General features: G+C 46.6%; 1 protein-coding gene and 1 long non-coding RNA gene across 3 annotated transcripts in view; one reads left to right on the top strand and one right to left on the bottom strand.

The window, feature by feature from the left end:
* Positions 1–26124, bottom strand: part of LOC310843867 — a 305033-nt gene that overhangs the window by 202380 nt on the left and 76529 nt on the right. The window lies entirely within an intron of this gene.
* The window catches only part of GDPD5 (glycerophosphodiester phosphodiesterase domain containing 5), a 173446-nt gene that overhangs the window by 129254 nt on the left and 18068 nt on the right, over positions 1–26124 (top strand). For both annotated transcript variants that reach the window (XM_083736805.1, XM_083736806.1), the window contains exons 4-11: positions 1161–1254; positions 1721–1780; positions 3838–3936; positions 10949–11042; positions 14534–14679; positions 20377–20459; positions 21210–21360; positions 22140–22358. In XM_083736805.1, coding sequence (XP_083592931.1) covers positions 1161–1254; positions 1721–1780; positions 3838–3936; positions 10949–11042; positions 14534–14679; positions 20377–20459; positions 21210–21360; positions 22140–22358 — 946 coding nt within the window. The remainder of the gene's footprint in view (positions 1–1160; positions 1255–1720; positions 1781–3837; positions 3937–10948; positions 11043–14533; positions 14680–20376; positions 20460–21209; positions 21361–22139; positions 22359–26124) is intronic.

The raw sequence follows: 26124 nt of genomic DNA, 5'->3' as shown, positions 1-26124 counted from the left end.
TATAGGGTGCCCACAATCTGCATGTGCAAATGGCTTTAGATACCTATTAGGTCCATAAATTACATATAGCAGTGGTCAGCAAACTTTTTCAGCTTTGGGGCGGTCCACCGTCCATCAGACCATGTGGTGGGCCGGACTATATTTTGAAAAAAATATATGAACGAATTCCTATGCCCCACAAATAACCCAGAGATGCATTTTAAAGAAAAGTGTTATGTACTGAAGTTCTCACCCTGGGCCAGCAGGGGGATACTGTAGATAGTTATGCAAATAAGGGACCGAAAGTGACGTTCAGTGATTGGATAGTTTTAGAAAGTTGTTACAGTTACGTTGTAGTGGAGCTCTATATAAGCAGGCTGATTGAACCCTTCAGTTCAGTTCTGTTCTGGCCTGTGAATAAACAAGAGCTATTTGAAGAATCGCTGTGTCGTCTGATATGTTCACCCACAACTTAACAAAAAGGACACATTCTACTTATGCAAAAACACCAGGCAGGCCCCACAAATAATCCAGAGATGCATTGTAAATAAAAGGACACATTCTACTCATGTAAAAACACCAGGCAGGCCCCACAAATAACCCAGAGATGCATTTTAAATAAAAGGACACATTCTACTCATGTAAAAACACGCTGATTCCCGGACCGTCCGTGGGCCGGATTGAGAAGGCGATTGGGCCGCATCCGGCCCCCAGGCCTTAGGTTGCCTACCTCAGCATATAGCAAATATTCACCACAAAAAACAGCAACAATTTGTTGTTGACAAAGGACAGCTGGACATACAAAAGGTTCTGTTACCTTCAGTAGCTTAGGGCCTCGTCAAACCTAAATCCGGCCCTGGGCCTACCTCACAGGCTTGTTGTGAGGATGAAATGGGGAGCAGTTGAATCCATTTCCCTTGGGAGGTAAAGGTGGCTTATAAATGTACTAAATAAATAAACCACGGACCAGATCATGTCCAAAAGGACCTGCAGGTTGGTGGTTGTGCATCAATTGGACGCTCACAAAATAGTCACCACCTGCATTGATTGCCTTCAAGTCTTTCCGCTATGCTTGGCACCCTCTTCCTGCCACAACATTGTGATACTTTACAGAGTATACTTTATACCCATTGTGCCTGCCTCTGATTCTACTTCTCTTGTTTTCTCTTTTGATCCTTTAGGTTTTTATATAATAGAATGGGATATTGGAGCGATTGGTCCGTTCCAATCCTTGTTTCAACGGCAGCTGGTTTCACGTACATCACAGCATTATTGGTAAGTTTACTTTTTAATTTTTTTAAAAAAATACTTTTCAAATTTGTACATTTCACCGATCTTACAGTCCTTTTGACATTTATCAAGCTTGATTTCCTTCCCCCTCTTTCTGCGGTTGCTTCAATTTATTTTTTAATATCCTCTGCATATGCCAATTAACTTAATTTGCTCATTTATTCATCTTCTTTAAATATATGCTCTTGTGAAACAGCAGGTTGTTACAATAATCCTGCCAGCGTTTTTTGTTTACAATTTATCTGTAAATATTCAAGAAGAAATCAAGATAAACTTTTTGTAAACAACTTTTGTAGAAGTTTGAGAACCTCTGGGCAAGACTGACCAATTGCCTTGACTTGGTGGAAGGAAGTTTCCTGGATTCCTAATCAGTTCTCTCTCTCTCTCTCTCTCTCTCTCTCTCTCTCTCTCTCTCTCTCTCTCCCCCCTTCCCAACTTGTTTCCCTTTCAGATTTTAGCACTATGTCACATAGCAGTAGGACAGCAAATGAACCTACACTGGATCCACAAGGTAAGGCACCTTTCGATATACAGTGCTGTGGGGGGAAAAATTGGGTTGGCTTTTGCAGCCCAATTCTCCGGTGTCCGTTAATTGGTCAGAGAAAAATGAGTGGAAGCAGGAACCAGTAGAAGGAAAGAAAGGCAGATCTTCAGTTGTATGGCAAGACCCCAAGCCCACCCCATCTCTAGATAATGAAACACACGGACACCAATATTTTGGGCTGATGGGATAAATAAGGCCACAACTTTATTGGCTACAGATGTGAGCAGTACTGCCTCAGGCACTGGAACTGAACCAACCATATCTGACTCCTGCCCGTCATGTAGGTAGTATTATAAGGGTCAACCACTAGTAAAGGGAGCCCTTTTGATGTACATCAGGGGTCGGCAACCTAAGGCCCATGGGCCACAAGTGGACCGCAGCTGATTGGCAAGCGATGGAGAGGGGGATAAGGGACTCTAGCAATAAAGGAGGCTGCCTGGGAAGGGGGAGATAAAGACAGCGAACTTGCAAGGAGAGGAGACAGGAATACTAAAACAAGTAATGAGGAGAGAAGTTAGAAGAAAAGGAGGAGCAAAAAAACTGCTCCAGCTAAGGAAAAGACACTAAGACAAACAAGAGGGAAGGGGGTGTTGAATGGAAGCAGCTGATCAGCAAGCGATCGCGAGGGAGATAAGGGAGGCTAGAGATAAAGGAGGCTGTCTGGGAGGAGGGAGGTAAAAGCACATGGATCCTCAGGATTTTTGCATTGGGTCACCCCAAATTCACCATCAGATCACATAGCATGTCCATGGCTACAGCCTGCACCAAAAAAACACACGCATCCACTGTTTCATGTTTGCGCAAAAACATGGTTACAAAGCATGGATCCACATGGATCCTCAGAATTTTTGCATTGGGCTACCCCAAACTCACCGTAAAATCACATATCATGTCTGTGGCACAGCATGAACCACAAAAATCATATATCCACTGTTTCGTTCAGAATATTTCCCCCCCTTGTTTTCCTCCTCTAAAAACTAGCTGCATCTTATGGTCAGGTGCGTCCTATGGAGCAGAAAATACGGTACTCTGGTTGGCCTCTGTTGTTTTCTCCTACCAATAGGGAACCCACTTAAGGACTCTATACGGGCTCCGGAATACCCCATAAGGGAAAGGGAGCAGTTTTCCTTACAACAGCTGTGAGGGTTGCTGTGTTGGAGCGTGTGGCGTGGCTTAAAAGTGCTCCGCGACTCTTACGTTGAAGAAAGTTGGGTGGGCAGAACTTGGCAAAACTCACAGTCACTTTTTCGCACAGATCCTGTTAGTTTGACAGGAGAAATTTGAATCCTACAATGTTTTCTGCTGCCTTCGGTCTTACTTTGTCCCTACACCGCCCTGGCCTGGTCTGGCTCATTCTTTCTTGCTTCCGATTCATGCCTCTCCGAATGAAACTGTGTTGGCTTCAATAGGAACCCGGGTTGCAGCGGTAGATGAGATAAAGGAATAGCCTAGCTATTGCTGCCTTTTAGTCTTATGAGTGATTGGGGGGGGGGATTGCAATCTACGGCGAAGTGAATCTCATTACGTTACGCCCGTCGCAGTGAAATGTGTTATTAGTGCTTTGCCATTCAAGCTCCTTTTGAGCCCCTCTACATCGGTCAGTTCCGGGGATTAATCTAAATCCCCTTTTTAAGAAAAGAAAAGAGAAGGAGAGAGACAATCCCATTAGCCTGTATCATCTCCTCCTCTGCCCGCAACAAAGAAAAACCCAGCGAAATGGAGCGCTTTCCGCTTCAAACTTAGCCCTGGCTCTTGAAACAGGATTTTGTCTCTGCTCGCTTAGTTAACACCATAATATTTGCAGAGCTGGAAGGGACCTGAGGGTCATGCAGCCCAACCCCTCAGTTTAAAGCTACGGTTTAATTGTCAAAGCAGGTGTTTGTGAAGTTGAGGGCGGGCTGGCCTTCAAAGCTGGCTCGACTCCTTTCTCGGATACAAAGAGTGCCTGAGCTTTGATTAGAGCTTTCTCGCAGCACCAGAGGGAAGAAATACAATAAAATCTCTGGCCTTTTCTTGCGTTGCAGATTGGGTTGATAACCACCTTGATAACGATCGTTGTCACCATGTGCTCTATAGCCCAGCTATGGGATGATGAGTGGAGCATGGTCGCCATATCCTTGCAGGTAAGTGTCATGGCAGAAGGCAGGAGTCAAGCACGGCTCTTCCGCCCTCCCTAAATAGCCCTCCGGATCAGGGCCAGATTTAGGTTTGCTGAGGCCCTAAGCTACTGAAGGTAATGGGGCCCTTTATATGTCCAGCTGCCCTTTGTCAACAACAATGGTCCCTGTTTTTTGTGTTGAATATATGCTATATGGTAATTTGTGGACCTAATAGGTATCTCAAGTCATTTGCACATAACAAAATACATATTTTATCAAAGTAATTGTTGAACTGAAATACAATTAAGAAGAAGTATATTAATAGTGAAATACAATTAAGAGGAAGTATATTAATAGTGAAATAATTATTGAGCTCTACCTTAAAATGACTTTTTATTCATAACAAACTTAATAATGCAAAGACATTGGCATTTGGCAATAACAAAAGTTCCTTTAGAAACACCATTTACAAAGACTCATAATCTAGTCTCTAGAAACTTGCTATAACATGAAATAATAATAGGTGTAAATATATGATGCAAACTACTAATAATTATAAATAGCAGAATGTAGGCACCCTGTATATAGAAACGAGCAAACCAGTGATATTTTGGGGAGCAGGTTAGCAGGCGGGGCCCGTGACTTACATCCTAGGAGCCTACACAACACAAAACACTGTTGCTGCATGTAGGTTTTGTTTTATTTGTTTTTTATCTTATATTTTGGAAATGTACCGTATTTTTCGCACCATAGGGCGCACCGGACCATAGGGCGCACCCAGTTTTTTGGGGGGGAAATAAAGGGGAAAAAATTATTTTCCCCCCAGGCGCGGGGCTGGGGCGGGGGAAGCTCGAGCTTCCCCGGACCCCAGCCCCCAAACAGGCAGCTCTCTGCAAGCCGTGGGAGCACTCCCGCTGCTTGCGGAGAGGTCCGCGAAGCCTGGACGCGCTGAGCTCAGCACGCGCAGGCTTGGCATGCAGGCAACTCTCCGCAAGCAGCGGGAGCCCAGCGCTGGGCTTCCGCTGCTTGCGGAGAGGTGTGCGAAGCTTGGAGAGCGTGAGGGGTCGGTGCGCACCGACCCCTCTCGCTCTCCAGGCTTCAGCGAAAGCCTGCATTCGCACCATAGGACGCACACACATTTCCCCTTCATTTTTGGAGGGGAAAAAGTGCGTCCTATGGTGCGAAAAATACGGTACATCCAGTTTGTTTTTCCCTTTATTTTTTGGGGGGGGCCCAAAAGAGTGGGGCCCTAAGCTATGGCTTGTTTAGCTTATGCAGTCAAACCTCGGGTTACAGACCCTTCAGGTTGCATTGTTTTTGGGTTGCGGACTGCCGAAACCTGGAGGCACCAGAATGGGTTACAGTGGTGCCCCGCAAGACGAACGCCTCGCAAGACAGAAAACCCGCTAGACGAAAGGGTTTTCCGTTTTGGAGGCGCTTCGCAAAACGAATTTCCCTATGGGCTTGCTTCGCAAGACGAAAATGTCTTGCGAGTTCCTGCGGGTTTTTTCCCCTTCCCCCCCCTTTTGCTAAGCCGCTAAGCCGCTTATCAGCTGATTCGCTAAAAGCCGCTAAACCGCTAATAGCGCTAATCCGCTAAGCCGTCAATGGGCTAGCTTCGCAAGACGAAAAAACCGCTAAACGAAGAGAATCGCGGAACGGATTAATTTCGTCTTGCGAGGCACCACTGTACTTCTGGGTTTCGGAGGTCGCGCATGCGCAGAAGACTAAATCACGCTTTGTACATGCGCAGAAGCACCGAATCGCTACCTGCGCATGCGCAGATGCGCCTCTGCAGTTTGCGAACGCTGTGGGTTGCGAATGTGCATCCCACACGGATCATGTTTGCAACACGAGCAACCACTGTATGTAAATCCGGCACTGCTCCGGACTTCCCTGCGCCACGGCCTTCGTTGGTGCCGCTCTGTACTCCAGTGCGTTGGCCTGGCCAGAGACGTGTCCTTGAGCTGTGAAATGGAATCATGGAATTGTAGAGTTGGAAGGGAACCCATTGGGTCATCTAGACCAACCCCAGCCTGATTGGACGAAGGCAGACTCAGAGCAACAGATCCTGCAGAGATGTCGAATCAAAGTTAGAAGGGACTTTGGAGGCCAGCTCCCTGATCATTGAAGGTTTCAGTTGCAGCAGCCCAGACAAATAGCCTCCAAGCATCTGCTGAAATTCCCCCACTGATTGACAGCCAACCGCCTCCTGTGGCAGGCTGGTCCCTAGTTTCTATTGAAATCTGCTTCCTTGTCGTTTTTCAACCCTTTTCATTTTGTGGAATCATAGAATCATAGAATCATAGAGTTGGAAGAGACCACAAGGGCCATCGAGTCCAACCCCCTGCCAAGCAGGAAACACCATCAGAGCACTCCTGACATATGGTTGTCAAGCCTCTGCTTAAAGACCTCCAAAGAAGGAGACTCCACCACACTCCTTGGCAGCAAATTCCACTGTCGAACAGCTCTTACTGTCAGGAAGTTCTTCCTAATGTTTAGGTGGAATCTTCTTTCTTGTAGTTTGGATCCATTGCTCCGTGTCCGCTTCTCTGGAGCAGCAGAAAACAACATTTCTCCCTCCTCTATGTGACATCCTTTTATATATTTGAACATAGCTATCATATCACCCCTTAACTTCCTCTTCTCCAGGCTAAACATGCCCAGCTCCCTTAGCCGTTCCTCATAGGGCATCGTTTCCAGGCCTTTGACCATTTTGGTTGCCCTCCTCTGGACACGTTCCAGTTTGTCAGTGTCCTTCTTGAACTGTGGTGCCCAGAACTGGACACAGTACTCCAGGTGAGGTCTGACCAGAGCAGAATACAGTGGCACTATTACTTCCCTTGATCTAGATGCTATACTCCTATTGATGCAGCCCAGAATTGCATTGGCTTTTTTAGCTGCCGCGTCACACTGTTGGCTCATGTCAAGTTTGTGGTCAACCAAGACTCCTAGATCCTTTTCACATGTACTGCTCTCAAGCCAGGTGTCACCCATCTTGTATTTGTGCCTCTCATTTTTTTTTGCCCAAGTGCAATACTTTACATTTCTCCCTGTTAAAATTCATCTTGTTCATTTTGGCCCAGTTCTCTAATCTGTCAAGGTCGTTTTGAAGTGTGATCCTGTCCTCTGGGGTGTTAGCCACCCCTCCCAGTTTGGTGTCATCTGCAAATTTGATCAGGACACCCTTGAGTCCATCATCCAAGTCGTTGATAAAGATGTTGAATAAGACCGGGCCCAAGACAGAACCCTGTGGCACCCCACTAGTCACTCTTCTCCAGGATGAAGAGGAACCATTGATGAGCACCCTTTGGGTTCGGTCAGTCAGCCAGTTACAAATCCACTGAGTGGTAGCAAAAAAAAATTCCTTCCAGTAGCACCTTAAAGACCAACTAAGTCAGTTCTTGGTATGAGCTTTCGTGTGCATGATCACTTCTTCAGATACACTGAAACAGAAGTTTCCAGACCCTTCTATATATTGAGAAGGTGGGGAGGGGTATTACTCAGAAGGGTGGTGGGAATGGGGTATTACCCTTGTGAGTAATACCCCTCCCCACCTTCTCACTATATAGAAGGGTCTGGAAACTTCTGTTTCGGTGTATCTGAAGAAGTGTGCATGCACACGAAAGCTCATACCAAGAACTGACTTAGTTGGTCTTTAAGGTGCTACTGGAAGGAATTTTTGTTTTGTTTTGACTATGACAGACCAACACGGCTACCTATCTGTAACTGGAACTGAGTGGTAGCATAGTCAAGTCCGCATTTTACCAGCTTCTTTACAAGAATATCATGGGGCACCTTGTCAAATGCCTTGCTGAAATCAAGGTAGGCTACATCCACTGCGTTCCCTTCATCTACCAGGCTTGTAATTCTGTCAAAGAACGAGATCAGGTTAGTCTGACATGACTTATTTTTCAGAAATCCATGCTGACTATTGGTGATCAGAGCATTCCTTTCTAGGTGCTCACAGACTGTTTGCTTAATGATCTGCTCCAGAATCTTCCCTGGTATTGATGTCAGACTGACTGGGCGGTAATTATTTGGGTCCTCTCTTTTCCCCTTTTTGAAAATAGGGACAACATTTGCCCTCCTCCAGTCTGCCGGGACTTCGCCTGTTCTCCAGGAATTCTGAAAGATGACTGCCAGTGGTTCTGAGATCACATCTGCCAGTTCTTTTAATACTCTTGGATGCAGTTCATCTGGCCCTGGAGACTTGAATACATCTAAACTAGCCAAGTATTCTTGCACTATCTGCTTAGTTATTCTGGGCTGTGTTTCCTCTGCTGAATCATTTGATCCAAATTCTTCAGGTCGGGCATTGTTTTCTTTATCAGAGAAGACTGAGGCAAAGAAGGCATTGAGGAGTTCAGCCCTTTCTGTGTCCCCTGTTTGCATTTCACCAGCTTCTCCTTTGAGTGACCCCACTGTTTCTTTCTTCTTCCTTTTGCCACGAACATACCCATAAAAGCCTTTTTTGTTGCTTTTAACCTCTCTAGCAAGCCTGAGTTCATTCTGTGCTTTAGCTTTTCTGACTTTGTGTCTACACATACTGGCTATTTGTTTGAAGCCGGTTCTGCTGCGCCTTCTGCTTCAGATTCTTGAAGGAAGGCCTCCTCAGTTCCCAGGCGTTAATAATAATAATAATAATAATAATAATAATAAATTATTTATATCCCGCCCGCCCACCTGGCTGGGTTTCCCCAGCCACTCTGGGCGGCTTCCAACTAAATATTAAAAACAATACAGCTTCAGAAATTAAAAACTTCCCTAAACAGGGCCGCCTTAAGTTGTCTTTTTTTTTTTTTAATCTTTTTATTAAATTATTTCTCATACAGAAAAAAAAACCAAAAACAAAAAAAAGAAACATACAAAAAGCAACAAAAAGCAACACACCCACCCATCACCCACAGTAATTGACTTCCCTTCAGAACGGTCTGAGTTGTGGTCCCACGTCATCTTCCTGCGGGGTGGTTCTTATCTCCTATTTCCTAAGTTTGATTCCATATATGTGAGAAATTTACTCCAGTCATTAATAAATTTTGCATTTTTCTGCTGCCTAATCCTCTGTGTCATCCTTGCTAACTCTATATAATCAAATAACTTGGATTGCCAGTCTCTAATAGATGGAATATTAGGAGTTTTCCAGTTCTGTGCCAGCAGTATCCTGGCCGCTACCGTTGCATATTGGAACATAGTATGATCCTCCTGCCTAATCTCCTTCCCGATCATCCCTAATAGAAAGGCTTCAGGTTTTTTGGGGAAGGTGTATCTCATAATTTTTTTTAGTTCGTCATAAATAAGTCCCCAGAACCCTTTTACTTTTTCACAGGTCCACCACATGTGATGGAAGTCTCCTTCTTTTACCTTACACTTCCAGCAGGTTTTATCCCCCGTCCTGTACATCTTTCCTAGTTTCACAGGGGTAAGGTAGCACCTGTACATCATTTTTTGTAAGTTCTCTCGGAGGTCAACACATGCTGTGAATTTTATGTCCTTATTCCAGAGTTTCTCCCACCTATCAAAATCCAGATTATATCCAAGATCTATAGCCCATTTGGTCATAACCTCCTTAACCTCCTCATCTTTCATGTCCCAATCCAGTAATTGACTATACATTCTAGATAGGAGTTTGGAGTTTCCTTCTATTATTTCCACCTGAAATCTGGATTTTTTCTCGCTCATCCCTGTTTTTTTATGCTCGTTCCATAAGGAGTTTATTTGGGTTTCCCCAGCCACTCTGGGCGGCTTCCAACTAAATATTAAAAACAATACAGCTTCAGAAATTAAAAACTTCCCTAAACAGGGCCGCCTTAAGTTGTCTTTTAAAAGTAAAATAGTTGTTTATTGCCTTGACATCTGCTGGGAGGGTGTTCCACAGGGCAGGCGCCACCACCGAGAAGGCCCTCTGCCTGGTTTCCTGTAACTTGGCTTCTTGCAGTGAGGGAACTGCCAGAAGACCCTCGGAGCTGGACCTCAGTGTCTGGGCTGGATGATGGGGGTGGAGACGCTCCTTCAGGTATACAGGACTGAGGCCATTTAGGGCTTTCAAGGTCAGCACCAACACTTTGAATTGTGCCCGGAAACGTATTGGGAGCCAATGTAGGTCTCTCAGGACTGGTGTTATATGATCTCAGTGGCCGCTCCCAGTCACCAGTCTGGCTGCCACATTCTGGATTAGTTGTAGCTACTGAGTCACCTTCAAAGGTAGCCCCACAGAGAGCGCATTGCAGTAGTCCAAGCGGGAGATAACTAGAGCATGCACCACTCTGGCCAGACAGTCTGCGTGCAGGTAGGGTCTCATCCTGCATACCAGATGGAGCTGCTAGACAGCTGCCCTGGACACAGAATTGACCTGCGCCTCCATGGACAGCTGTGAGTCCAAAATGATTCCCAGGCTGCGCACCTGGTCCTTCAGGGGCACAGTTACCCCATTTAGGACCAGGGAGTCCCCCACACTTGCCCGCACCCTGTCCCTCCAAAACAGTACTTCTGGCTTGTCAGGATTCAACCTCAATCTGTTAACTGCCATCCATGAATGATCTATTTTAGGCTTCCCCAAGTGTTTAGGCTCTCCAACTGTTTAGGACTACAACTCCCATCATCAGCTCCTCCCAATGGGAGTCACAGTTGAAAACAGCTGGTTAGAGGAGCCTCAACTGATTACATGGGTTTTTGTGACACTCCTGCGATTGAGCAACAGGTACCCTTTACATACAGCTGCATTATATATAGCTGGAAGGGACCCCTGGGGTCATCTAGTCTAATCCCCTTCAGTGCAGGAACCGCAGCTAAATCACATTGTGATTCCTGCATGACTTTTCTTACTGCTTTCATTGGCTATATAGCAGGGATGTCCAACAGGTTGATCACAATCTACTGGTAGAACCCCCGCAAAGTTTTGGTAGTGAGTAACATCACTAGATCACTGTCAGTTTTTAATTCTGAAAGTAAATCGCAGTCTCTTGAGAGTTGGCCACCCCTACTATATAGCAAACGTATTTGCGTACTTCACTCTTCCCTGCTCTCTTTTTCCTAGGCAACAGCGCCTTTTCTGCACATAGGAGCCCTTGCGGCTGTCACGGCCCTGTCTTGGTTGGTGTCTGGGCAGTTTGCAAGAGCCGAAAGAGCCAGTGAGTAGTTGCTTGTTTCTTTCTCGTCACTGAGGGCAAGATTTGTGTGTCAGTGCTGTGTGTTGGGTGGAGAGGGCGGAGCCCAGGGTTTGAACCCCAGTTGGCGAATCCTGGTTAAAGCTAACCATGGCTTACTGTTCTCCTTCCTGCAGGCATGAACCTCACCATGGTTAGGATTAAGCTGGGGAGGGGCTTAACTTGGTGCTTGAATACTGGTTGGTGGATCCTGGTTAAAGCTAACCATGGTTTACTGTTCTCATTCCTGCAGACATGAACTTCCCCATGGTTAGCATTGAGGGATGAGGTGGGGCTTAACTTGGGGGTTGAACCCTGGTTGGTGGATCCTGGTTAAAGCTAACCATGGTTTACTGTTCTTCTTCTCAGGCATTGACTTCACCATGGTTAGCATTAAGACGGGATGGGGTGGGGCTTAACTTGAGGTTTGAACCCTGGTTGGTGAATTCTGGTTAAAGCTAACCATGGTTTACTGTTCTCCTTCCTACAGGCATGAACTTCACCATGGTTAGCATTAAGATGGAATGGGGTGGGGCTTAACTTGGGGCTTTAATCCTGGTTGATGAACCCTGCTTAAAACTAACCACAGTTTACTGTTCTCCTTCCTGCAGGCATGAACTTCACCATGGTTAGCATTAAGACGGGATGGGGTGGGGCTTAACTTGGGGCTTGAATCCTGGTTGGCAGATCCTGGTTAAAGCTAACCACCGTTCTTTTTGCAGAAGTGGCTACACTATGGTTAGCACTGAGACAGAATGGGAGAATTTGCATTTGTGGAGGGAAGGAAAGTCTGGGAGCCTGCAGCTTGCTCCCAGCTGGCTAGCAATTGTGGTTTGATAGGAGAAAGCAAAGCGCAATCCCGGGTCGGGACATGACATGACCTGCTCACACAAAGATTAGAGCAGTGTTTCCCAACCTTGTGCCTCCAGCTGTTTTTATCATAGCTTTCCCTCCATTGTTGTGAAGCTAAATTCAGTGCTTTTGTAAGACAAACACAGACCAGAATGGTCCTTCAAAATACCGCTTCAAAATACCGCTCCCTAGAACACCTGTACACCTGTATTTACCTGTGTGTTTAGGGATGAGAATTGTCTGCCTTCCACTCAGACAGTGCTCCCCCCCCCCCGCAAAATGTTTAGGGGTACTCTCATTCTGACTAAAGAAAACCACCATTTTATAGTTAAAATTGGGGAAAATAAATACAGTGGAGGGACGCGGGTGGCACTGTGGGTTAAACCACAGAGCCTAGGGCTTGCCGATCAGAAGGTCGGTGGTTCGAATCCCCGCAACGGGGTGAGCTCCCGTTGCTCGGTCCCTGCTCCTGCCAACCTAGCAGTTCAAAAGCATGTCATGTGCAAGTAGATAAATAGGTACCGCTCTGGCGGGAAGGTAAACGGCATTTCCGTGCACTGCTCTGGTTCGCCAGAAGCGGCTTAGTCATGCTGGCCACAGGACACGGAAGCTGAACGCCGGCTCCCTCGGCGCTGCAAATCCCAGAGTTGTCCGTGACTGGACCTAATGGTCAGGGGTCCCTTTACCTAAATACAGTAAATGGACAAAAGTACAAAGATTCACAAAATGTTTAGGGGTATGCGTACCCCTGCGTCCCACCCCCCAGAAAAAAAGCCCTGCACTCGGATATCTGACTTCTAAAGGTCCTTGCGAGGAGGAAGGCTGAACCTTGGAGAAAGTATTAATGATTTTCGACAAGTCAATTCCCTAAATGGTCTGTGTGGGTGATACTATTCTGAGAGAATGAGAGAGAGAGAGAGAGAGAGTGATTTGATTGATTCTGTTTTTATGCTGCTTTTCATTCAAATGCATCTCAAAGCAGCTTACGAACAATAAATAACACTAACAGAACAGAACATCAGAAATCCCAGAACAGATAGCTCAGTTAGTAGAGCATAGCTCAACATAAAAAAAACGAAGATCATGGCCACTGGTCCCATCACCTCCTAGCAAATAGAAGGGGAAGAAATGGAGGCAGTGAGAGATTTGACTTTCTTGGGCTCCATGATCACTGCAGATGGTGACAGCAGTCACGAAATTAAAAGACGCCTGCTTCTTGGGAGAAAAGCAATGAAATACCTAGACAGCATCTTAAAAAGCAGAGACATCACCTTCCTGACAAAGGTCCGTATAGTTAAAGCTTTGGTTTTCCCAGTAGTGATGTATGGAAGTGAGAGCTGGACCATAAAGAAGGCTGATCGCCGAAGAATTGATGCTTTTGAACTATGGTGCTGGAGGAAACTCTTGAGAGTCCCATGGACTGCAAGAAGACCAAACCTCTCCATTCTGAAGGAAATCAGTCCTGAGTGCTCACTGGAAGGACAGACCGTGAAGCTGAGGCTCCAAGACTTTGGCCACCTCATGAGAAGAGAAGACTCCTTGGAAAAGACCTTGATGTTGGGAAAGATGGAGGGCACAAGGAGAAGGGGACGACAGAGGACGAGATGGTGGGACAGTGTTCTCGAAGCTACCAGCATGAGTTTGACCAAACTGCGGGAGGCAGTGGAAGACAGGAGTGCCTGGCGTGCTCTGGTCCAGGGGGTCACGAAGAGTCAGACATGACTTAATGACAACAACAACAACAACAAGAACAAGACTCTTGACCTCAGGGTCATGCGTTCGAGTCCCACGGTGGGCTAAAAATTCCTGGAAGTTAGATTAAATTACCCTCATGGTCCCTTCCAGCTCTACAATTCTGTGATTCTATGCCATGCAGCATAAGTCACATAAAATAATTAACAAACCATCAATAAAACCACTACAATTTGTAGAATGTTATTAACGAAAAACATCGCAGCTGCAGCAAAATTCATGTTATACGATGAACAAATCGATACGGCACTTACAATCTATAAAACAACATTAACAGCATTAGCAAAATAGCAACTAAGAAAAATAAGCCAAGTGGGTAGAAGAGTCGGCGAAGAGTTTCTGGTTCTTGTGGAACTGGGAAAGTGTTTTTCTTTCTGTTTTTGCTATTTATTTTGCATTTTTCTTTTTGCGGCTCTTTCTGTTTTGTTTTTGTGACTGTGTGGAACCCAGTTCCAGCTCCTGATTGATCGATTGATTGTGTGACTGCAGTACATTCTTTATTGCTTTCATTTTATGGATTAACGGTCTTGTTAGATAGTAAAATCCATGTTAAATTGCTGTTTTAGGGGTTGTTCTTAAAAGTCTGGAACGGATTAATCCGTTTTGCATTACTTTCTATGGGAAAAGCACCCCCTGGTTTCAGAACTGACTTCCGGAACGGATTAGGTTTGAGAACCAAGATACCACTGTAGTATTCCGAAATAGCTGGAGGGCACCAGAATGGGGAAGGCTGCTCTGTGAACTTCCTGAATGTCTTGGGAACAGCCTCTCCTCCCTCCTTTTCCTGGATCCCTGTTCACCACCTCTCATTCTCTCTCTCTCTCTCTCTCTCTCTCTCTCTCTCTCTCTTGTCTGTTTGCCTCTTCCTGCAGCCTCCCAGTTGCTGACGTTTGGAGCCTACTTTGCGGTGGTCCTGGCCCTGTACCTCATCCCCCTCACAGTCTATTCCCCTTGCATCATGGAGAAGAAGGACCTCGGCCCCAAGCCTGCCATTATTGGACACCGGGGAGCGCCAATGGTAGGATCCCCTTCTTATGACCCCCCCCCCCGTCATCTATTTTTAAAAAATATAAATTACCGTATTTTTTGCTCTATAAGACTCATTTTTTCCCTCCTAAAAAGTAAGGGGAAATGTGTGTGTGTGTCTTATGGAACGAATTCAGGCTGCGCAGCTATCCCAGAAGCCAGAACAGCAAGAGGGATTGCTACTTTTCCTGCGCAGCTGTTCTGGCTTCTGAGATTCAGAATATTTTTGTCCTTGTTTTCCTCCTCCAAAAACTAGGTGCGTCTTGTGGTCTGGTGCGTCTTATAGAGCGAAAAATACGGTAGTCTCCACCCCCATCATTCTACCCGGACGCTAAGGTCCAGTGCCGAGGGCCTTCTGGAGTTGGACCTCAGCTGAACAATGGGAGTGGAGACTGTTAAGTTGTGGGTGAACATATCAGACGACACAGCGATTCTTCAAACAGCTCTTGTTTACTCACAGGCCAGGACAGAACTGAACTGAAGGGCTCAGTCAGCCTGCTTATATAGAGCTCCAGTACCACGTTACTGTAACAACTTTCTAAAACTATCCAATCACTGAACGTCACTTTCAATCCTTCATTTGCATAAGTATCTACAGTATCCTCCTGCTGGCCCAGGGTGAGAACTTCAGTACATAACAGAGACGCTCCTTCGTAGCAGATGCTTCTGAATGCCAGTTGCAGGAGGGGAGAGTTGCTCACATACGTTGGTGCCTCTGCTGCCAGCATCAGTCAAGCGGTTCAGTAAAGGAAGCCAAAATGTGTTTGCCTGGGCTCTCTTAGACAGCTGGAACATAGTGATAGAACAGCCTCTCTCAAACACATATCACCTCCTAGTCTTACAAAAAATAAACCTTTTTTAAAAATAAATGTCTGGTCTTGCTTCTGGAATCCTTCCTCCTAGCCAAGAGTGTTTACTTTTGAACCTCGTTGTCGTTTTAATGCCCTCTGCCCAAGGCTTTCTGTTAAGAGCAGTTAATTTGCACACTAATACTTGTTGATCTTTGGCTCAGAATGAACATATGTTCCGCAAAGAGGAATTTGTTTTGGCAGCTGTTGCTGTGCCAGGAAGGAGTCGACGGCCTAATTAAAAATCTAAAGATGTCTCATTCCCCAGAATAGAGGGTGTGTGCGTGCTGGAGAGAGATATTTTTCTTCCACCTTGAAGGTAAAGATGAAAAAGGCTCAAAAGTAAATGAGGGGACATGAATCTGGCGTAATAGGATCACCCCCTTTAGGATCCAAAAATCTTCATTCGTTAGGTCAAGATGTCTTTTGCAGAGAGAAGGCAAAATAAAAGCTGAGAGCCAGGATAAGAGAGGCAGCTTCTAGGCAGTGATTGCAGCTTTGATAAATTCTAATAATAATACTAATATGAATCAAACAGGTAACAGCAAATTTGTTGTCGTTTAGTCGTGTCCGACTCTTTGTGACCCCCTGGACCAGAGCACGCCAGGCACTCCTGTCTTCCACTGCCTCCCGCAGTTTGGTCAAACTCATGCTGGTAGCTTCAAGAACACTGTCCAACCATCTCGTCCTCTGTCCTCCCCTTCTCCTTGTGCCCTCCATCTTTGCCAACATCAGGGTCTTTTCCAGGGAGTCTTCTCTTCTCATGAGGTGGCCAAAGTATTGGAGGCTCAGCTTCAGGATCTGTCCTTCCAGTGAGCACTCAGGGCTGATTTCCTTCAGAATGGAGAGGTTAGATCTTCTTGCAGTCCATGGGACTCTCAAGAGTCTCCTCCAGCACCAGAATTCAAAAGCATCCATTCTTTGGCAATCAGCCTTCTATATGGTCCAGCTCTCACTTCCATACATCACAGCAAATTTAGGATGTGCAATTAAAAGTGGATCAGGTGCACTTGCAGGGAAATAATACTTTCTTTGGCCTGTCCTGAATCTTCCAATATCCAATAATAATAATAATAATAATTGGAAGGGACCTGGGTCATCTAGTCCAACCCTCTGCAATGCAGGAATCTTTTGCCCAATGTGGCGCTCGAACCCACAGCCCTGAGATTAAGAGCCTCGCGTTCTCTACCAACTGAGCTGTCTGTTACGAGAGCAAAAGGAAAAATAGTTTTCTCTACCTCCGTGCATAATTCCCATCCCATCTCTTCCTCGCCTTTTTCTCTAGAGGAATTATGGTTTCCGGGACTGAAATGGGTGTTAATTCGTAAGTTCTTCTTCAGTGTAGCCGCGCTTCTTCTCAGCAGGTTGGAAGGAAAGTCTCTGCCGCCCCTCTGATCCATAATTTAACAGACGGTTTGGTCTTCCTTTTAAACATTGCAAATCTCTTCCTTCCGGAATCAAGGTTTTTAAGAGCTCCTTTAAACCAGAAAGGACAATCCCCAGGTTTCAAAGCCTTTCTCATCCTTTGTTTTATCTTTTTTGTAGAACCCTCTTCCTCTGCAGTGGATTAAAAGGCTCATTTCCTGCTTAGGCAAGTCACTCCTATTTTAGCTTCTTCCCCAATTTGACCTTTAGATTGGATTTTGTATTTTTTCAAAATAAAAAAAGTCCAAAATTAAATGTCACTCTTGAATCTTTTAACGTGAGGGGAAGCCAGTTGGAAACATCATTGTTCCAGAGATGTATTTTTCCTGTGGGTCATAACTAGCAGGCTCACGATTATTATTATTATTATTATTATTATTATTATTATTATTATTTCAACACCTACTAAATACAATGCCTCAAACCGACAAATGCTATTATGCCCTCCTGAAAGGTGAATGCCAAAACAATCTGAGGGTATTTCTTCTTCTTCTTTGGCGATCACTCGTAGCTGAGTAAGACTGTCTTCTATAAACATGGTTCTAACAGGGAGTCCGTAAGTGACTGTGGAGGCCAATTCTGGATCCACACATCCTTCCACAGTGGGGACATAGGTTTCCAGACGGGAGTTGATCACGGTGAGGGTTTGCCAAGCGTGCCTTCCTCTTAGCGCGTTTCTCCCTTGCGTCCTGAGTTCGAGTGTCTTCAAAGTCCACGACACCTTTGGTAAAGGCTGTTCTCCAACTGGAGCGCTCACAGGCCAGGGTTTCCCAATTGTTGGTGTTTATACTGTCTTTTTTGAGTCTTGAAACCTCTTTTTGTTGACCACCAGCATGACGCTTTCCATTTTTAATTCGGAATAGAGTAGTTGCTTTGGAAGACGATCATCAGGCATCCACACAACATGACCAGTCCAACGAAGTACAATGGTACCTCGGGTTACATACGCTTCAGGTTACAGACTCCGCTGACCCAGAAGTAGTACCTCAGGTTAAGAACTTTGCTTCAGGATGAGAACAGAAATTGCGCTGCGGCAGCAGGAAGGCCCCATTAGCTAAAGTGGTGCTTCAGGTTAAGAACAGTTTCAGGTTAAGAATGGACCTCCAGAACGAATTAAGTACTTAACCCGAGGTACCACTGTATTATCAGATAAGATAAGGTTACCAGATTTTTTTCAATGAATCCCTGGACACTTTAAATACATACATACATACGTACATACATACTACGTCCGGGACATTGATGCTGCAGCGATGGCGGTGGCAGAGGGGCAGCCGCCGCCTTGACCTCAACTGCCACGTTTCCCCTTCTCCGAGGAGGGCTGAGAGCGGTGGCGGCAAGGCTTTGGCAGCACGATGCCCCCCTTCCCATTGGAGCAGCCCCAATCCCATTCCTACTTGCGTGCAAGCAGGAGGGGGCGGGGATCCCTCAGCTGGGAAGTGAGGCTTCCCATTGCCTAACTGAGAGATCCCTGCCCCCTCCTGCCAGTGTGGTGTAGTGGTTAAGAGCGGTAGTCTCGTAATCTGGAGATCCGGGTTCGATTCCCCGCTCCTCCACATGCAGCTGCTGGGTGGCCTTGGGCCAGTCACACTTCTCTGAAGTCTCTCAGCCCCACTCACCTCACCGAGTGTTTGTTGTGGGGGAGGAAGGGAAAGGAGAATGCTAGCTGCTTTGAGACTCCTTAAAGGCAGTGAAAGGCGGGATATCAAATCCAAACTCTTCTTCTTGCACGCAAGTTCTGATAGGCAGCATGAAGCCTCCCTTCACAGCTGAGTTGCTGGGCTCAGGGAAGGTGGAGGCAGCCTGGAAGCTGCATCTTTGAGCCCCTGCACCACCATCATATGGGGACTTTTGAGCAGCTCCTGAAGCCAGCCAGAGCCAACTGCTGTAGGCTGCTGAGACTGCCGCTGCTGCGTTTCCCGGGGACATTAGATGAAATCCGGGGACATTAATTTGTCCGGGGACTAATTTGCAAATCTGGGGACTGTCCCTGGGAAACCGGGACGTCTGGTAACCCTATGCTGCCAAATGCCAGGGGAAACAGAAATGCCTTTCCTTGGCACCTAAATGTTGGTGCCAAGGCTCATCTATCCGTGGAGAGCAGTCCACAGTCGTGGAGCTACCACCCAGAAGACCCTGTCCTGTGTTGTCGCTCTCTACACCCCCCCATGAATGCGGACACACAGAGATGGGTCTCTGGTGGTGGGTGCAGGGTCTGGGTAGGTTCCTGCAGAGAGAGGCAGTTCCAAAGGTATTGACGTCCCAAGTCTCATCACGCTTCATATATTTAGACCAGCACTTCAAACTGAGCCTGGAAATTAATCTGTAGCTGGGACGGGATAAGATTTTACCTGATCGGACCTCCTGCTTCTAGACCACAAACCGGCTGCAGAATTCTTCAGCGGCTGCCATTTTTCAACCAACTAATTGCCATTTTATTAGCTGATAATAATAAAGATAATGGTAATAATACTACCTAATAATTACTTATTTTTATCTAAACAATTTATCTACTGCTCAACCACGGTCGTCTGTAGGCAGCGGACAACAAATGCAACGTGGAAAAATTAGTTAAAGTGAGCTGGGAGCCAGTGTGGTGTAGTGGTTAAGAGCAGTGGACTCGTAATCTGGTGAACCGGGTTTGATTCCCCGCTCCTCCACATGCAGCTGCTGGGTGACCCTGGGCCAGTCACACTTCTCCGAAGTCTCTCAGCTCCACTCACCTCACAGAGTGTTTGTTGTGGGGGAGGAAGGGAAAGGAGATTGTTAGCCGCTTTGAGACTCCTTAGGGTAGTGATAAAGCCGGATATCAAATCCAAACTCTCCTCCTCCTCCTCCTCCTCCTTCTTCTTCTTCAAGTTAGACTTCAATGATGCGTCTTCCTGTTAATCATTTGTTCATCCCCCTACTTCACTGTAATTTCTGCATCACTTTCCTAACAGCAAAAAGTTCGTTTTTTAAAATAGAAAAAAAGCAGGTTTATTGTATGAGTCGACAGAGCACTTTAATCCACTTTAATTTGGCAGACCTCTGTTTCCTTCCGAAAAAGAGTGTCCGTCTTGGGGGCACCCACAGCATTCCCGCAAAGCACCCTTTTATAGAAATATTTGTGCCATGTTCTTGAGGGTTCCATTAATATATATATTTTTTTCTGGTGGCCTCCATCTGTTCCCAGCAGCAAAACATCCAACGGACTCTTTTGATCTTTTGATCTCCTCAAATTATCAAATCTCCGTATTCTAGAGATTCTCATTTGGCAGCCTGATACCTTTCTGTGCCCAATGCTATTTTAAACACGTTTGGATAGTCGATGCTGGCATTTTAACTGACTGCTCTATCTCTTGTATGCTGTCCGGTTTGGCAGCTTGCTTAGATGAATAAATGATATTGTTTGTTCATCTTTTCCTCCTTCCCAGATGGCACCTGAAAACACTCTGATGTCCTTCCAGAAAGCGGTGGAGCAGAAACTCTACGGAGTGCAGGCAGATGTGGTCATAAGGCAAGTGCCTCTCTCTGCTCTCAGGTGCAGAGTTGAATTGTAGAGTTGGAAGGGAGACCAGGGGTCATCTAGTCTGACCCCCTGCAAAGCAGGAATCTCAGCCAAGGAATCCACGCTAGTTTCTTTTGCAAGTTTCCTGCCCTTATTCAAATTTCTGGGCTCGGAGGTGTGCAGTTTGCCATATTTGTCCAGGCCGAGTGGGAAAGTGAGGATGCTTTTAGGCACGGAGTTGTGGAATCAGGGAACTGGTACCTTTTTTCCGAGCACAATTTGGTGCTGCCCTTGAAAGCCCTAAACGGCCTCAGCCCAGTAGACCTGAAGGAGCGTCTCCACCCCTATCGTGCTGCCAGGACACTGAGGTCCAGCTCCCAGGGCCTTCTGGTGGTTCCCTCCCTGCGAGAAGCGAAGTTACAGGGAACCAGGCAGAGGTACTTCTCGGTGGTGGCACCCACCCTGTGGAAATAAACAACTATCTGACATTTAGAAGACATCTGAAGGCAGCCCTGTTTAGGGAAGCTTTTAATGTCTGATGCATTACTGTATTTTAATATTTTGTTGGAAGCCGCCCAGAGTGGCTGGGGAAGCCCAGCCAGATGGGCAGGGTATAAATAATAAATTATTGGACTGGATAAGCCTTGGGTGTCCCTTACAGCTCCGTGAGTCTACATGGAACAGTGGAGGCATTCTACATCGGTCGAGCGCTGCCTTGCAAATGTAAAAGGAGACTCTTTTTCTCTTTCCGTTGCACAGCTACGACGGGGTGCCTTTCCTCATGCATGACAAGACGCTACGGAGGACGACGGATGTGGAGGCCGTCTTCCCAGAGAGGGCCTACACACATTCTTCCATGTTCAACTGGACAGACCTAGAGATGCTGAACGCCGGCGAATGGTTCCTCAAAGTATGTGGCCGAGTCTGGAGCGTGGGGTGGGTCTCCCCTGCCCTTTCTTGCTTGCTTTATTCAATCAATCAATCAATCAATCAATCAATCAATCAATCAATCAATCAATGGTGGTTGAAGCATTAGAGGGCAAGGCTCTGCTTCCCAAATTGGCCTTTCCAAACCAGCCTGGTTGTCTCCTTCTACACGATGGATGCTTTTGAGAACAGAATGAAGCACCCCATTAATCAGCTTGAAAGACAGAGAGTGACCTGAAAACGCCCTTGCATCTTGGAGGAAGGTTTCCCCTTCATCCCTTCTCCTCTTTCTCCTCCTCGCTTTCAAGAAAGCTCCTGATGTGCAAAGCATTTTTGTTGTTGTTGCCTCCCGAGATTCTTCACAAGATGTTTTGTCAGGGGGGCTGAAGGAAAAGAAAAGTTTGCAGAAACGAGTTAACGCGTCTCGTTGGTTTTCCGGAACGGGCTTTTACGTCGTGCGAAAGCTCAAATGAAATCCGGAAATTGACGGGCAGGGAAGTGGAATAAGCTGCCGTGCGAATGTAGCCTAAAACAGTGTTTCCCAACCTTGTGCCTCCAGATGTTTTTGGCCTACAACTCCCATCATCCCTGACCACTGGTCTTGCTAGCTAGGGATGATGGGAGTTGTAGGCCAAAAACATCTGGAGGCACAAGGTTGGGAAACACTGGCCTAAAAGATGGCTTCCTCAAAAAATAAAAATGTTGGCTTCCAAAGTGATACCTTTGAATGCTGATCTCTCTGTTTGCTCCCCCTTCCCTCAGAACGATCCCTTCTGGACCGCCCAGTCACTCTCCAGTTCCGACTTTGTCAGAGCCGCCAACCAGTCCATCTGCAAGCTGGCCGAGATGCTGGAGGTGGTCAAGGGCAATGCCACCGTCCTCTTAAACTTCCAGAGCTTGCCCCGGGACCACCCTTACTACAGCGCTTTCATCAACATTACCCTGGAAACGGTCCTCGACTCGGGCATCCCGCAGCAGGCTGTGAGTTCAACGTCACTTTTGTAGGTAGATGCTGAATAATGTTTGTTGGGGCTTCTGCTTCAGTTGGACAAAACAAGCTTTTTTGGGGGGGTCACTGTAGCTTTACGGAGGATGAGTGAGCAACGTCCCCCCAAAACCTGCCCCCTGCCCCACACAAAATGCACCTTGCTCATCACCGCTTGCTTCCGTCCTGAGTATTACGGGGGGTGGACTAGATGCTTCTCAGGGATCCCTCCCGATTCCATGAACTTCCTTTTCGATGTGCCTTGCCTTCTCATTGGCTGTGTGATCCTAGCCAATCAGGGAGCACGTAGTCATGGTCATCAAATGGCGACTTCATTGAGGGTGAATGAAGACTTTCCTTGCCCTCCCTGGGAATGGCCTGGTTGCAGAGGATTCCTAATAATAATAATAATAATGATATATCATTTATACCCCACCCATCTGGCCAGGCCTCCCCAGTCACTCTGGGCGGCTTCCAACAGAATATTAAAAACATGATAAAAGATCAAACATTAAAAGCTTCCCTAAACAGGGCTGCCTTCAGATGTCTTCTAAAACTCAGATAGTTGTTTATTGCCTTGACATCTGGTGGGAGGGTGTTCCACAGGGTGGGTGCCATTACTGACTGCCTGGTTCTCTATAACTTGGCTTCTCACAGTGAGGGAACCGCCAGAGGCCCTCAGAGCTGGACCTCAGTCTCTGGGCAGAACGATGGGGGTGGAGACGCTCCTTCAGGTATACTGGGCCATTTAGGGCTTTCAAGGTCAGCACCAACACTTTGAATTGTGCTTGGAAACCTACTGGGAGCCAAAGTTTCTTCTCTTTGCAACGTCTCCCTGCCCCCCCCCCCCCGGTGTGTTTGTGTATCTAACACACACCCCTGCAACCCCCAGCATTTCATAGAACTACAGAATTGTAGAGGTAACAGGGTCCCCGAAGGTCATCCATCCCTGCAACAACCCCCTGCAACACGGGAACCTCAACATGCTGCTCCTCATCCCATTTGAAACCATACTTGACCCTGCTTAGCTCTGCAAACGTGCCGGCCATTTTTATTGCTCTCTGGGTTGCTGGTTCCATTGTCAAATCATTCCAGAGATATTTCTCCTGCTGAGATCTTCCCTCATCCCGGAGCAGCCGTCTTCTGAGTGACAGCCCTCCATCGATTATAATGTCAATCCTCAGCTTTTGCTCATGTGAATATAATTCAAGACACAAACAATTTCGTGAAGGTCCTTTAAATGTGGGACATCTCTTCCTGATCTCTGCAACCTGGGATATCTGGGCAGCTGGGAGGCATCTGCCTTGAGCACATTTCCATGCATCTTGAGATCCTGGCGCTGTGCTCTAAACCACTGAGCCTCTTGGGCTTGCCGATCGGAAGGTCGGCGGTTCGAATCCCTGCAACGGAGTGAGCTCCTGTTGCTCTGTCCCAGCTCCTGCCAACCTAGCAGTTCGAAAGCACACCAGTGCAAGTCAATAGTGCAGCGGGAAGGTAAACGGCGTTTCCGTGCGCTCTGGTTTCCGTCACGGTGTCCCGTTTTTTAAGAAGCTCTTTAGTCTAAGGTTACCAGACGTCCCCGTTTTCCGGGACCAGTCCCCAGATTTACAAACCAATCCCCTGACAAAATCCATTGAAGTTGAAAAGTGTCCCTGGATTCATTGAAAAAAATCTCGTAACCTTTGTTTAGTCCTGCTGCCCACATGATCCAGAAAGCTGTCTGTGGACAAACATCGGCTCCTTCGGCCTGAAATCGAGATGAGTACTGCCAGTGCCAGATTTAGGTATAAGCTGAACAAGCTATAGCTTAGGACCCTACTCTCTTGGGGCCCCCCCAAAAAATTAAAGGGAAAAAAAAATCTGGATGTACATTTCCAAAATATAAGATAAAAATCAAATCAAATCAAACCTACATACAGCAACAGTGTTTTGTGTTGTGTAGGCTCCTATTAGGTCCATAAATTATCATACACTTAGGTACCTCAGGTTAAGAACGTAATTCGTTCCGGAGGTCCGTTCTTAACCTGAGGTACCACTTTGGCTAATGGGGCCTCCTGCTGCCGCACAATTTCTGTTCTCATCCTGAGGTAAAGTTCTTAAACGGAGGTACTATTTCTGGGTTAGCGGAGTCTATAACCTGAAGCGCCTGTAACCTGAAGCGTCTGTAACCCAAGGTACCACTGTATAGCATATATTCAGCACAAAAAACAGCAACAGTTTGTGGTTGACAAAGGACAGCTGGACATATAAAGTTCCCCGTTACCTTCAGTAGCTTAGGGCCTCGTCAAACCTCAATCTGGTCCTGAGTACCACAACCCCATAGTTGCCTTTGACTGGACTTAGCTTTCCAGGGGTCCTTTGCCTTTACCTTTTACCAAACAGCTTTTCCAGTTAAGAATGTGAGAGTTTTGTTGTTGTTGCTTGCTGTGTTCAATCCTGAAGGATCTTGCACACCCACATATGGAGCAATTAGCTTGGGGGACGACTCCACATTTAGTTTCCATCTGTTCTTTCTAAGAACACCGGCAGCCAGTTTCCAATCCAATGTGCGTCTTGCTCCACCGGATCCTCGTTCAAAGAGGCTGCCTGCTTCCATCCTGTCAGCCTTTTCTGTTCATCCACCCCCAAAAATAACCTTTTGGAGGCAGCGTTTGTGCTTCTAGCTTGGTTTAATGCTGCCTGTTGAGGTCGCAGGTTCTATCCACAACGGCATCTTATTATTTTGTTACATTGCATTACATTAGATTGGCATCCCTCTCCAATGAGCTCACGGTGGTGTATGTAGCTCTCCTGATTTTATGTTTACAACAACCCTGCGAGGTGTGTTAGGCAGAGAGGGAGCGTGCTGGGCACCGGGTGTCCCAATCTGCCAATTTGGAAGGGTATAAACTCAGCCAGAGAGGTGGGTCCCACAAAACGAAATCCCTTCACTGCCAAAGGACAGAGGAGGCGAAACCTCAGGATCTGGCTATAATTGTACATCGAAGGCTCTCTAGAAGCACCTTTGGACTGAAAAGACCAGATGATTCTTAGCAATGGGAAATAATTTCAGGTTGGAGAGAGGGAGAGAAAAAAAAAGATAAAGTATTTGCACTGATCTTTATCTTCCCCCCCCCCCTCTCTCTCCAACCTGAAATTATTTCCCATTGCTAAGAATCATCTGGTCTTTTATTTGCACTGATTGGACGTGGGTGGCGCTGTGGGTTTGCCGATTGGGGAATAATATTTTGGGGATGTAGATCTGGAGCAAGTGAAGGCGTTTGTTTTGCAGCTGGATGAGAAACGTTTGCTTCTCAGCCTTGTCGTGTTTGCTTGTTTGCTCCCTCGGGGGGTTGAACCAGCATTTGTGGGGGCTGCTGTGACCCTCAAAAACCCACAGTGCATGAGAGACACTTTGCTCTTCCTGCTCAAATCAACTCTGCACGGGCTCAGTGTCTCTTGTATTGAACAAAATAAAAAAAAATCCTTCCAGTAGCACTTTAGAGACCAACTAAGTTCATTATGTGGGACGTGGGTGGCACTGTGGGTTAAACCACAGAGCCTAGAGCTTGCTGATCAGAAGGTCGGCGGTTCGAATCCCTGCGACGGGGTGAGGTCCTGTTGTTCGGTCCCTGCTCCTGCCAACCTAGCAGTTCGAAAGAACGCCAAAGTGCAAGCAGATAAATAGGTACCACTCCGGCGGGAAGGTAAACGGCATTTCCATGTGCTGCTGTGGTTCGCCAGAAGCGGCTTAGTCATGATGGCCACATGACCTGGAAGCAA

This window comes from Podarcis gaigeae, assembly GCF_964106915.1.
Source record: "Podarcis gaigeae genome assembly, chromosome: 4".
NCBI lineage: Eukaryota > Metazoa > Chordata > Lepidosauria > Squamata > Lacertidae > Podarcis > Podarcis gaigeae.
Note: the sequence above shows the minus strand (reverse complement) of the source record. Positions and strands in the feature narration are given on the sequence as shown.